Genomic DNA, 13,979 nt, shown 5'->3' with positions numbered 1-13,979 from the left:
AGCCATGTTTGAGTGATGCTGGAAGCAGACCCCTTTTCAATTGATGTGTAGTTTGGTAACGTAGACTGCTTTCCACTCTTAGTCAGAAACCCTGGAAATTCTGGTAATTTTAAGAGGTTCCCATTCAGAAAATTCATCTGAGCTGTGTGCAGAGCATGGAGGGTTAGGCAAGCATGGTAACAAATGGCTGAGTGGGATATTTTAAAAAACACTAGCCGGAAGCTGAAGTCTCTTAGAAGCTCTCCTTCATGTTCACCATTACTGTTCTGTAATGTACAAAAATGCATGGGAAGCATAAAATCTCACCATCTGTACTTGAAAAGTGTTTAACATCTCTGTAATGAGCTTCCTATTTTAAACCTGAAGCCCTTGGGTGCATATATTTTTTCGAGGTGACAGACTGTCGCTTTCTATGTGATTTGCATGTTATTTTGGAATCATAGTGTTGCTTATCAGTGGCTATTTTTCTTTTCTGTCAACTGGATTTTGTCATGAAGAATTTAAAAAAAGATTTTCTGATTTTTACACTAGGTTTTAAACCAATAGGATTGTGGGGCACACCTGCTGGAAAGAGTTCCTTAGGGGTAGCCGTGTTAGTCTGTATACAGCAAAAACAATGAGAGTTCTGTAGCACTTTAAAGACTAACACATTTAATTTCAACAGGCATAAGCTTTCGTGGGCTTCAGTCCACTTCCTCAGATGCAGTTGGTAGAAATAATACAGCAAATATTGGCAACATATATAGGAGGCAACATATACATATCCAAAGGCATAGACAACAATGGGGTAGGTGGATGAAAGCAGGGTACTTGAGGCCTAATGACAACCATTGAGTAGGAGGTGAGAATGGAAAGATGTCCACGCTGCTTTGTTCTTTAATACCCACTCTGGCTTTTTTTGCTTGATTTTCATTCCCAGGAAGAACGATGCAAAATCTCTGTTTAATCATTATAAATGGGGGAGCAAGGCCTGTAGTTCTCAGATAATGCTGCCTTACACTGATCTACAAAGTGCCTTAAACATAATCCAAATGGTTCAGTGTTTCTAGTTAGGGCTGTCAATTAATCACAGTTAATTCAAGCGATTAACTCAAAACAAATTAATATGATTAATTGTGATTAATCACAGTTTTAATCGCACTGTTAAACAATAATAGAATACCAATTTAAACTTATTATAAATATTTTGGATGTTTTTCTACATTTTAAAATATATTGATTTCAATTACAACACAGAATACAAAGTGTAGCGGGCTCACTTTATATTATTTTTATAACAAATATTTGCACTGTAAAAAAGAGATTGCACTACAGTATTTGTCTGAGGTGAATTGAAAAATGCTATTTCTTTTATCTTTTTTACAATGCAAATAATAACAATAATAATATAAAGTGAGCACTGTACACTTTGTATTCTGTGTTATAGTTGAAATCAATATATTGGAAAATGTAGAAAACATCAGATAAATGGTATTCTATTATTGTTTAACAGTGCGATTAAAACTGCGATTAGTCATGATTAATTTTTTTAACTCTCGCAATTAATTTCAATTAATTCTTTTAATCATTTGACAGCCCTATTTCTAACATGGCTACTTTTAATCAGCACCCATAATCAGAGCTCCTGTCTTAGTGACTGAAATGGAACATATAAATAATACTTTGCACTTGAACTGTGCTTGCTCTGAGGATTTCAAAGATCTTATCAAATATTAATGAATTAAGACTCTCACAAGTCTACACTAGGTACTTGCATTAATTATGTAAAATGAGGCAACTGAAGCACAGAGAATTTAAGTGATTTGCCCAAGGTGTTGGTGACTGAGCTGGGAATAGAATTTAGAATTTCTGATTCCCATTCCAGTACCTTAACTTCAAGAACTTCCTTCATGCTGTGAAGCAATATGCTGGGAGTGTGGCCCTTTAAACTAGGAGCATCACTCTTTTGATTGACTCCTCTACCTATCTCCACCCTTTCAAAGCAGATTCTACCCTCCTATATACAGTTAGAACATTTGTTCTTTTCACTTCAGCAGCTTCATTTTAGTCCTTGAGCCTTCCATAGACCAATTTGCTTCCTTCAAAATCTCACTGAAAATTTCCCTTTTGTATTTAGCTTATGATTGATTTACTCTGTAAAATGTTTCATGATGCTGTGTGTTAGAATCAGAGAAATAAATTGTTCACAGAGAGAGAGAAGCTGGTGTTAATTAAATAATGCCATTAAAAATTAAATTAAAAGTAAATTTAAAAAAATTAAATTAAATTTAAAAAAAAAAATCAGAAATGGCAAATTCCACATGTTTTTATTCTGTTAACTATATAGCATGACAATCATCTCCTAAGAACTAAGGATCAAAGTTTAAACAGTGGTCTCCCTTCTTGTGCCAGCAGACACTAGCTAGGTCATTTGAAATGTCTGCAACCCTGTTCACACTAGAAAGGGTTTGCTGGGACAGCTATGATGATATTGCAATCCCTCCTAGTGGAGACGCAGCTTATACTGGCAAAGGTGTTCCCTGAACACACAACTGGGCTGGGATTGACCAGCTGACTAAGGATTCCCTGGTAATCCTTGCATGGTGTAGTTACTGTAATGGCTCTGTAACCACCTACGAAGTTACAAGGGGTTGCGGTCAAGGTGTCCTTAAGCCCAGCGATTCTCTGACTGCCAAAATGGCCCTTTGGAATGGACGTAATTTAAAGTAACCCTGATGCTTCTTTAGATTATGCCAGGGACCAGACCAGACCGTGGCTGGCCCCTAGATAAGGGCAGCACAAAGGTAGTTTAGAGTCGCTTGTGTACCCACCTCAGCTGCATTAAGGCCTTGTCTCCACTGCAAACCCAGGGGGAAATGTAAAGCACACCACCTCCCTGGCACTAACTGGCTGTGAGGACCCTGCTACTACATACACAAAGCGGTGCACTTTGGCATACTGCAGTTTGAAATGGGAGGGGAGTACGTCAAAGTGCACGAGGAACTTTTAGTGCATGGAAGCAGGGTCCACGTAGCGCGTTAGTGCGCAGCAGGCTTGGGTGCTGTAGATTTACACCCAATACCATACACTAACTCGCTGTGTAGATCAGCCCTGACTGTATCTTGTCTGCAGCTGAAGATCCAGGGTGAAATACAGGCCCCATTGACTTCACTAGAGTCAGGGTTTCACCCCAGCCTGTTTGTTTTCTGCAGCTCCTCCAAGGTGAATCTATATCTAGGTGAGCCTTGGCAGAGTTTCAGATTAAAGATGTTAAGCATACAGTTTATTTGGTTTGAATGTCACTGAATCCTAAAATTTAAGAACATCCCCCAAAAATTCAAGGAGTGGAAAATGGGGTTTCAGGTCTGTGAGCAGCCGGTCATTCCAAATCTGCATAACGCAGCATGCATTGTAATATACTGCCATTGATTTTGTAGAGGAAAAGTGAGATTCATTCTAAATACTTTTAGTAGATGATGTTATAGTAAATGTGGCGATGTTTCTCTCCTGATAGTCTGTTATAAATATGTTAAAGTTCCTTGTGCCACTTTGCTATTATGCTATTATTATTAATCAAACAAAAGTTGCCATCTATGACTGTTCTAAAACTGATTGTGCTGCCCTCCCTGAACTGTAGTCAACACATAGTGTGTCCAAATTGCACTGAACTATATGAATCAAAAGCTCACCGTTAAGCCTCCAAAATTCAATAATTGTATTGAAGTATTGATATCCTGTAATATAATAATCTATTTTAAATTCTGACTAATGCTAAAGGTCCTGTGTAGTTTGTAAGAATTCCATAATACACACATGCATGCAGGTGTGCGCGCACACAAAGTTTTTGTAGGATTGTAATATTAATCTATACAGTGGCCATAGCATTTACTGATAGATAGCCCAAGATGGATATGAATATGTATACTTTCTACAGAGGTTTTTGATCATTATTGTATGTATTATTATATTGTAATGGCCAAAATTTCTGCAATAACATGAGGGTTTTGGACTATTACCGCAAAATTTTCTAGTATATTTTAATAAGGGAGGCAGCCTTAAAGAATCTTTGCAACAACAATTTAGACTGTATTTTATCATTAAAAATAAATTACTCCCCTTGTAAAATACATAGAGAAAGGCATATATGGAGAGGGGGAAATACATTGACACACACACACAGCAGAAAAATAATGATTTGCACTTTTAACTTCAAAATGCTTTTCTCTTTCAAACAAACACACATGTAGATATGGGGAGAAATACATGCATATGAGAATGGCCACATGTATGTTCCAAAACTGCCATCTGTCAGTGACAGATTTAACTAGAACAAACTGTGTTTGACTATGATCTTTTTTTTTCAACCCACAGTTCCTATTATTATCATAATACATTGACTTCTTCTAAATTAACTAACATTAAGATAGGTTGGGTCATCATCCCTCTTCTGCTTCCCTGAAAAATCTATTTGCAATATGTCATCTGAAGCCAGTTCTTTGCCATTTGTGCCATTCCAAACGATGGCTAGGAAACCACTTGCCCTAGGAGGAGTGAGCACCAAACCCATCTGTGTCAATGGTTTCAAGGAGAGCAGTCACTGAATTACTTCTCTTTTTTTCCATCAGTACTGTACCTGGAAGGATCTGTTCTAGTGTTTGAGGACATCTTTAAACTGGTAGCGTTCTACTGTGTCAGTAGGTAAGTTGGACTCATTGAATTCATAGTGGGATTGGTTCATGATTGGCCTGGGATAACTCCGTGGCCTGAAATGGCTTTTGCCCTCACATGCGGTGCTGCTTCTATATTTGACTTGAGAGCATGCATAGGACAAAAGGAAGCACAGCTTCCTGTGTGGCACTAGGGGCAGGTCTACACTATCGCTTAAGTCGATCTAACTTACGTCGCACAGGGCATGTGAAAAAACACCTTCCTAAGAGATGCAGGTTACAGCAACCTAAGTGCTGTCCACACTGGTGCTCTGGGAGACACTCTCCCACCGACATAACTTCCACCTCTCATGGAGGTGGAATAATTATACTGACAGGAAATCGCTCTCCCATCAGCATAGAGCATCTTCACCAAACACGCTACAGCAGTGCAGCTGCAGCACTTCTAGTGTATACCTGTCCCAGGTCTACAAATAAAAGCTTCCTGTGCGAATTCACGTCATATTTAAGAGTATACAAAGTAACCAATTCTTAAATAATCTTTCTCCTTTTCTTATGTGCACAGCTTCAATTGCAAATCAAGGGGCAAGTTTCTATTGTCAGGATAACTCCATTGACTTCAGCGGTGTTATGCTGGTTGCATACCAGTAGCACAAACAGCAACATCTGGCCTTAGGAATGCAAATGTTATTCTTCCTCCTTTTAAAAAAGGAAAATGGGATGGCAGGGGGAGAATACTGTCATCGCAAATAAATTTGAGATTGGCCCACATCTTGAAGTTCTGGCCCAGATTTAAATTCAAACTTCTTCAGAGTTTGGAGAGCTGGGTTCCAGTTCAGACCCTTATTCAGAGGGGCCCAGTCATAAGATTCTGGTCCAGGTCTGAGAGCAGATCCAAACTTCCCCAGTGTTGAAGGACAGGGTGTTCGCACATTGTGTTACCATCCCTAAAAGTTCTGCTACACTTTAGTACAGTAAAGTCCCAAGTGCTACACGTTCCAGTAGTCTTAAGTCTGGAGATGAGGGGAACTCAGTGGGTTTGATTTGCAGAGGTTTGGCAAATCTTGTTTTCAGCCTTTCTCCATGGGCTTTCACAATCCTAGAGCCTCACTTTGTGTCTTCATGTTCGAATAAACTCAAAACACAGTGTAGCCAAAAGTACCAGTGTTTGGTTGGTGCCTGGTGAAATCAGGCAAAACCTACAAGTACCTCGTGGCATCAAACCACACCCATCATCTACTTGGGTTCACTCCAAACTCAGCCCTGGCTCACAGAAAGGATCATGAGCCTTTCAGACTCTATTTATTACTACAGGGCTGTCCTTGGTCATTACGCAGACACAACTCCCATTGACTTCCCTGGAAGTTCTGTCTAAGTAAAAGTCATAGGACTTGGGCCCATAACTGGAGCACACAGCATGCTACACAGTAGTTGGACAAGGGAATTTTTGGTGAAAGGTGTCACGGTTAACCTACTGTTACAAAAAGAGCCATGGAATCATTAATCCCCCAACAAAGAGGAAATGTTTCTCTTAGTTGCTTTTATAAATGATTTCAGAGATTGTTGTCAGATAAGAAGGTAAATGGGAAATCATTTTCTGACAGCCCAGGATTAAAACAAAGGCTGTTAAGCACTGGCCTTCCACTGCTGGGAGTTTGTAAGAGTCCAGCATATGCTCCCAAGTACTGATGTGTTGTGCGACCTCTGCTCAGTCTCTAGTAAATAGTAATCTATAAATAATTGGAAAAAATTTATCACAGCTGAGAGCATCTACTCAGGAGAAAGCTAGGTCTGTTCTAGCATGATGGCTAAATTACCTCAAACCATTAAAATAGTACCTGTAGGTAAATGGGTGACTCAGTGGCAGCCCAGGCAGTGAATAAAATATATCTTTTCTAGGGGTGTCATTTCTTGGTATTTTCCAGGTCACAGATATTTACCTGAATAAAAAATGAAGCCAATTCCCACCTCCACGCCCATATGAATAACACAATAAGAGAAAGCCAATGGCTCACACTCTTCCTCTTTTACACCAAAAAATCGTCCATGCAAAGAGATCCAAAAATAAATTCATCTTATTGAAAACAGTTAAACAATTAAGTGCTCAGCGATGCAAATAATAGCCCTGGCATGTACCTTCAGTCAGCAAAATGTGCACCCTTTCGTAAGGGGCAAGGCAGTTCACAGTGCGTTCATCTATCAACAGAAGGGCCCTTCTCAGAACTGCAAAGTCATACAGTTTTTTAAATAGAGATCTTCCAGTCATGTGGTTGGTTTTTCTAAATATGATTTCCTGCTGCTTGCAGAACAATTAGCTAAGCTTTTTCACATGAAAAGCCATCCAGAGCCTGCTCTTCAAAGTCACTAATAAAATTAACAAGACAGTGAAGGGCCATGTTAGGATGGGGACTAGGGAGAAACAGTATAACAAATTATTATTAGACAAGGAGCAAACCTAAACAATTCTCAGTAATCCCAAAAGCATCATCACCATAGAGCTCAAATCGAAGGTATGTTTCAGTGGAATCCAGCTAACATCCATCACAAAATCACATTTTCCTTATAAAAATTCGACACCTTCCAAAATCCCAAATGTTAGAAAGTCTGGGAATAGACAGTTAAGGGATGCAGCCAATTTCCTGGATGATCCTTCACCAGTCGCTCACTGTCATATCACTCGGTGTAGCCATATCCCACTCCATAATCCTACCATGTTATTTAAAATCTAAAATATATTAAGCTCTGCTTTCACATAAAGGAGGGAGGCAGAGGTGGAAGAGATGGGCAAAGTGCTAGAGCAAGTTTATTACCCCAAGATAATTCTAGTGATAAGTAATAGTAATGTTGTATATACTTATTATTCTTCATATTTGTACTGCAGTGACACCTAGGAGACCCTAGTAATGGGCCAGAATCCAACCGTGCTCAGAAATGTATAAACAGAACAAAAAGGTGGTCCCTACTCCCAGGAGTTTACATTCTAAGAACTGAAGTGCTATAGAGGTTAGACTAGATGATCTCTGCGGTCCTTTCTAATCCTATGATTCCACAATAGCACTTTCCATCCAAAGGTCTCATGGTGTTTACAAACATTCATGCATTTAGCCTCACAGTGGCCCAGGGCATGGGTATCATTATCCCTCCTTTAGCAATCCAAAAATCGACATGGAGCCACCAGCCTGGCACAAAGCAGCCTCACTGCGGTTGAGGATCTGCTTGAAACCAGAATAATTTCAGCCAGTGCAACTTGCAGCTTTCCTTGTCTGAGCGTGGGCTTTGCACTGGTGCAGCTGTGCTGCTGCTGACTTTAGTGACATTAAGGGCTCTCCACACCTGGCAGAATAGAGCTAGAATCGCTAGCAAGTCCAATTTCTAAAAGCAAAACTCTGAGTTCCTAATGGTTGGGTTTTTTGCTTTATTTCTTTTCACAGGGATTTGCTGCCCTTCACACTGAGGCTGCCACAAGCAATACTGGAGGCCAATAGCTTTGCAGACCTTGAAACCATTTCTAGCCTGGGGATAGGTAAGTCTTTTATGAAACAGCTTGAGCTTTGCACAAGCTCACAAGAGCCTGGCAGTTGAAAAGCAGTTGAGACTTGTTGTAGCTGGTGAATAGAAGAGGCAGTAAAACAGCTTGGTGCTGCTCTCAGAATAAGTGGAGAAGCCTAAATGCAGATGAGATGAGTTTTCGTTTCTTCTATACAGATACACTAAAAAGGGCATCTGTTCAGGCCCTCTAAGTACCCAGGGTATAATGTAGAAATACTCACACTAAATGAAACTCCAACATAACTAAAGTGCATCAATGCCATACAGCATAACTGGCAAATATTCAAAAGTACTGGCAATCCAGGCAAATAAAAAGCTAAAACCACCCTCACTCTCCAGCAATTCACCACCTCATAACCCTTTCCCTCTTCTCAAGTGGCTGGGGGGAAGAAGGGGGAAAGACCTGGGAGCTGTCAAGCCTCGACCTTTGGATTAATCTCTCAGGACTTGTGGGAAATGCAGCCCGATTCAAGTATAGCAAGTGTCCTTGGCTTGTTATTTGGTGTCTTGCTGATAAGATGCATTTTTTCTGCACGTGAAGATGAATGTTGCTTTTAGTGATGAGACCAGGTGGCAAATTTCAGATCAGGATTTCAGATCCCCAGAACACCAAGAAGGTAGGGTTTGGGCTCAGCTCCATATCTAGTTAATTTCAGGTGGAGATTCCAATATCTGTAGTTTGTTTGGTTTTCAGCAAAATGTAAATGCAGCCTGGGTGTGACTAACATCAGAAGTGAGGAATTAGCCTATTCAGCATCACTTGGATCCTTGGTCTGAAATATTTACTGTAAACTGTTCTAGCTCCAGGAATAATGACAGTTGCGGATGGGTCACTCACGCATAATTTTTCTGACTTTGAGTTCCTATTGGTTTGGGATCAAAAGTCCTTAGATTATTATAATTGTCTTGCTTGAAAAGCAGATGTCGGTGTGATTCCTAATTGCAGTTACTATCTTTGTGTCAAGTGGTAGAGCTTATCTGCTTTTGGTTACTTGGTTCGAGCTTCAGTTGGGACTTGATTCTTCAGAAGATCAGGTATTTCCGACTACTTGGCCCACCTCCAAACTAGTGACCCACTGCTACCTTGAATTGTGCCATTCTGAAAAATAATGTCATTTTGGAGGCTTATCAGAGCAGTGCCAATTTGCTGAGTAAGCACCATGTTCATTTATGTTGATGTTTAAAGCTGACCTGCTTTCATTACTTTGCTTTGGAGTCGATCTTTGGTGGCTTCAAGGTACATGAACTTGATGCTTTCCAGATAAGGGATCAACCCAAAAAATTAGGTCTAGAATGTAACAGACTGGAACAGATTTTTATGATGACTCTCCCATCTCTACTTGTTGCTGTAAATGATCATTCAAAATCTTAGTGCCTTTGATAATAGCTGTACACATGCACTTTGCCCATTTTGTTCCCCCACTAAGCTCTGTGTTCTGTTAACTGAAGTGGGCCTCTGGCTAAGCCACTCTGATTCCTTACCACTAAACCCACTCCAGGTAAGTCAAATGTTGCGTCCAACAACCAGCTCTGACACTAGTTTCCTGTTCAGCTTTTCTTCTGCTGTCTGAACCAGATGAGCCCTCACTTTTCTTTGAGATCACACCCATAGCTTCATTTATATCCATGGTGAAGCTGGTGTCTGATACGTTTAGCCAAGTGATGTAAACCTTGTTTGCTCATTTACTATGCTCAGCAGGATAGTTCCTCCCATTGGTTTTTTTCATGCAGGGACTAATGTAGCAGAAAAATTGTTGCTGCTGTTTGCTACCAACTAAATATATATGTAAAAGCTTTATTCTGTAAACAATATTTTAATAATCTCCTATTACTGTATCTAATGGAAGGAATCAAAATCATGATAACCTGAAATCTATAGTGATCTCATTTATCATTAATGCTATAGAATCACTTGGGAGTTTTCAGATCTATATTTTTGATACTCTACAGTATATCTCCAAGTAGGGCTGGGGAAAACCCACGAGCTTCAATTCATGCAGGCTTTGATCAATGTATCCCTCTGATTCACTTGAGTTTCAGGATCCCCTAATTTGGCTTTGAGTTTTGCTTTTGTTCAGACTTCCTTGGCTTTGGGTATCCAACCAATACTTAATTCTCAGAAAATGCTACTTTGCAGCTCAAAGTTATAACGAAAAATACAATGTTCACTTACATTTTCAAAAGTGGTTTGTGATTTTGAGAGCCACAGTTTTTGGGTGCCCAACCTGAGATACCTTAGGGGCCCTCATTTTCAGAGAGCAGGTACTCAGCAGCTTCTGAAAATTAGGCCTATAGGCAGCTGGAATTGCTAGCTGATTTTCAAAATGCAATCTGAGGTCTTCTTTCTTCCTCTTCTTTCCACTGTGATGATGGCAATAGAGGTGATGGCATCTGGACTTGTGTACTGAATCTCAGGGAAGTTTCTGAAGACAACGAACTTCCTGCAGTATATATTTGTCCTGGAAAGGATGCTAAATCTCCAGAGCTCCTTAGAGCTCCAGGACATCTGAGCAAGGTCAAAGATGATGAAATATTGAGGATTGTTGTTTCTTAAAACAAAATCTAATCTATACAGACAGATTGTGCCAAGTAGCAGCCATATTTTTTTCTTCCAAAAGGAAAGCTGGCATTGTATGAAATTCTATTGTGTCAATTTCCACTTCCTTCAGAATGGTGTATATTATCAATAGATGTCCTACTGCAAGCGAGATTGTCATTTTCAGGATCTGGTTCTTACATAAAGGTCAAAGAGTATAAAGTGTAGAGCACTGAAATGCAGTTTTAAAAGCTGGATCCATCAAAAAAAGAATCCCCCATTAATCGATGCATCACTGAGAAGACAAAGGAAAATCCAGCCTCTACAAATCCAGAGGAAGCTAATGTGGTCCTGCTCCATGGGAGGCAGCACCAGAGGTGCTAACCCCTCTGGGCCACTCAGAGCCACATGGCAGCAGGCTATGGGTGGGAAGGTGTAGGTTTATGGGTTGGCCAGGAGGGAGGAGGGGAGCAGATCATCCTATTCTTTCTTTGATGGAAGGGAATATGGATTGCCCTGGAACAGCTTCTAGAAGGCATCTGTGTAGCCCTCAGTTAACTTAGGAAAAGAATTCCACACTCGTTCTCACTTCAGGCATCTGCCCAACATCCTGCCAGGCTTCTCAGCCTGAGTGCTGAGCTCTGGGTTTTCTGCGTAGTGCCTTGTCTTTGTATTTTACCGAGAAAAGTCATCAGCTTCCTCTTTCATAGAATGCTGGATGACACAACCAGTCACTTTCTTGACCCACAAGATGCTGTAACTCCATCTACTGCCTTGATAAATAAATTCCATTGTGCTGCATTTACTGACATGCAGTGGAATTAAACAATTTAAAGGGAAATTTGCCCCATATGCTAATCCTGGAAGCAGGGTATTAGACTAGGTGATGCCAAATGAATGGTTGGGTGCTTGTAGTTGTTAGTTTAATTTGTTCGCAAACAGTTCCACTGCCCCTGACAATGTGTGTTTGTTTATTTCAATAGAGACATGTCCAGTTTATCTTCATCTCTCCCATGGCAGGAAATCAGAATATGACGTCTCATATTGTGACTTGCTTATAAACCAACATGTGTCCTGGACACTAGCCCAATCCTTGATGGGCTAAAGCAGGAGCTTGATCGTGTTTTGGGCTTGGAAAAAAACATTCTGCAATAGGCAGTGAAGGAGCCCGTAGAGATTTGTGATGTCCAAAAGCTTCACTGTAAGAAACAATGCTGCAGGTGGGAGGTACCAGAAGGGTTTTGAGTAACACATGACAAATGGGAAGAAAGGGTATTGTTAGCACTGGAGCAGCCACCTCACGTGTGTGAGCCCAGTGGTGGGTAAAGTTGCCTCAGATGAAATCAAAGGAGTTACGGTGGCATGAAATTGGGGTGAGGTAGAAGTGAATCAGTCCTCATATTTTGAAACTCAGAATGAACTTAAGCTATTCAAGGGATTCGTGGCCAAACACTCCTCTGTTCCACCTTCATCTGAAGCTTTAGGGGGTTGCACTGGTGTAACTGAGAGGAGGCTTTGGCCCTTCAGAATTTAAAACTGAGGGCACAGGCCTGAAAGCCTTGCTGCAGTACAGCACCACTCCTGGGAGCAGCTTGGGTCACGTCAATGGGACTGCGCCTGGCAGAATGAGCATTGTGTCTGATAGCAAGTGTTTGCAGGATCTGTGCCCCAGGCCTTTGCGTCCGTTCCCAGACTGGCCAGTTCGCTTCCCTTGCTAAAACACAGTAATGTACCTTGTTTACTGTGAGTGTGCCAGGAGCACCAGCTCTGTGGTTCGGGGTCCTGGGTAAAATAAGATGTATGGATCCCCACGCTAACCAACTGTGTCTAGCAGAGGCAGTGCTAGCCCATTGGGGACCCAAAGCAGGAATTATTTCCCCCCCCCCCCCCCCCTACACACACACACACAACACATAATAAAAAGTGAAAAGGGGGCCTCCTTGAGCTGCTCGGGGCCCTACACAGCTGCTTAGTCTGTGTATGCCTAGCATTGGCTCTGGTGTCTAGCTATCCTCCACCTCTGTGTTTCCTGACATGCCTTTGGGTTGGGTGTGGGATTCCTGAGTGCATAAGGCTGTACAGTGGGTACCTTACAAACAAGTGTCAGTTTTTTGTTTTATCAATAGATAAGGGATTTGCAGTCATCCTTCCTGAGCTTCCTGATACTTCCTATAGGGACTTCAGTGTAACCTGCACTGAGCAACCACAAAAGGGGCTAAAATCAAATGGTCTCTTAAGCTTTGAGGTCTTTTAATACAAGTGACTGAGAATTCATCTCAGGGGGGGGGATCCCATCAGAGGTTAAATTTGAGGTTAAAAATGCTTATAAAACACTTAAAACATGCAACATTTAAATCCTTTTTTATATAAAATGCTACAAACACTTATTGAAGACAGGCTTTTGGTGCGTCAAAGTCACTTGCATTTGAAACAATGACCTCTTGGCCAGTCAGGTGTAGGTGACAATGAAATATTTTCGCTGTTCTCTGACCAGTTAGATTTAACACCTTAAAGCAAGACACAGAATTCTCCAGGCTCTGATTCGCTGCCATGACTGAGCTGCACTCACCTGTGATGGAGCTGGTCAGAGAGCCAGTTTCAATGTGAGATTCAAAGAGGGCTCAGACATTTTATGGATAACAGGAATACCATGAATTATAATAGTTAATGCTAACAACAGCTTGCAGAAAAGATAGGAACCCTCATGCTTCAGGGTTAGGCCAATCTTCAACCATTGTAGACGTGGATAAAAACAAACCCATGGGGCAGATTATGCAACAGTGCAGGGTTCTTACACCTTCCTCTGAAGCATCTGGTGCTGGCCACTGTTAGCATCAGGCTACTGAACTGGATGGAGTTGGGTCTGATTCAATCTGATCCTGTGCTCCAGCTTTCTGAGTCTTGGCCGCTTGGTAAGGATGGAATTAGAATAGCAGGTAGTCTGATCTAACTTCTGTCATGGAGTAGGGAAACTCAGTTCCACCATGCCCCCTCCTTCTTTAATTAGTTAAAATTACTGGTACATTTTGAGGACAATGACCATAATGGGGGCATTCAAACTTTATTTTAATGGTTTCATCTTTGCGATCTATTGCCTTCAGACTTGGCAGTGGACAAACCTCATAAGGTGAATGGTTCTGTTTGGATGAGCTTCTGACAGTTGGGCTGTGAACAGTTTTCTAGTGAAATTTCTGTTTTTTCCTGCTTGCATCTGAGTTTGAGCCCCTAAGAGGTTTGGGTCTAGTGTG

General features: G+C 41.0%; 1 protein-coding gene across 4 annotated transcripts in view; it reads left to right on the top strand.

Moving 5' to 3' along the window:
* RIN3 (Ras and Rab interactor 3) overlaps positions 1 to 13,979 on the top strand; it is a 93,380-nt gene that overhangs the window by 52,119 nt on the left and 27,282 nt on the right. For all 4 annotated transcript variants that reach the window (XM_067547064.1, XM_067547061.1, XM_067547062.1 and 1 more), the window contains exons 4-5: positions 4,605 to 4,677; positions 8,078 to 8,169. In XM_067547064.1, coding sequence (XP_067403165.1) covers positions 4,605 to 4,677; positions 8,078 to 8,169 — 165 coding nt within the window. The remainder of the gene's footprint in view (positions 1 to 4,604; positions 4,678 to 8,077; positions 8,170 to 13,979) is intronic.

Source organism: Emydura macquarii, unplaced genomic scaffold (genome assembly GCF_026122565.2).
Source record: "Emydura macquarii macquarii isolate MOO-44397 ecotype Brisbane River unplaced genomic scaffold, CSIRO-AGI_Emac_v2 contig_1229, whole genome shotgun sequence".
Lineage (NCBI taxonomy): Eukaryota > Metazoa > Chordata > Testudines > Chelidae > Emydura > Emydura macquarii.
Note: the sequence above shows the minus strand (reverse complement) of the source record. Positions and strands in the feature narration are given on the sequence as shown.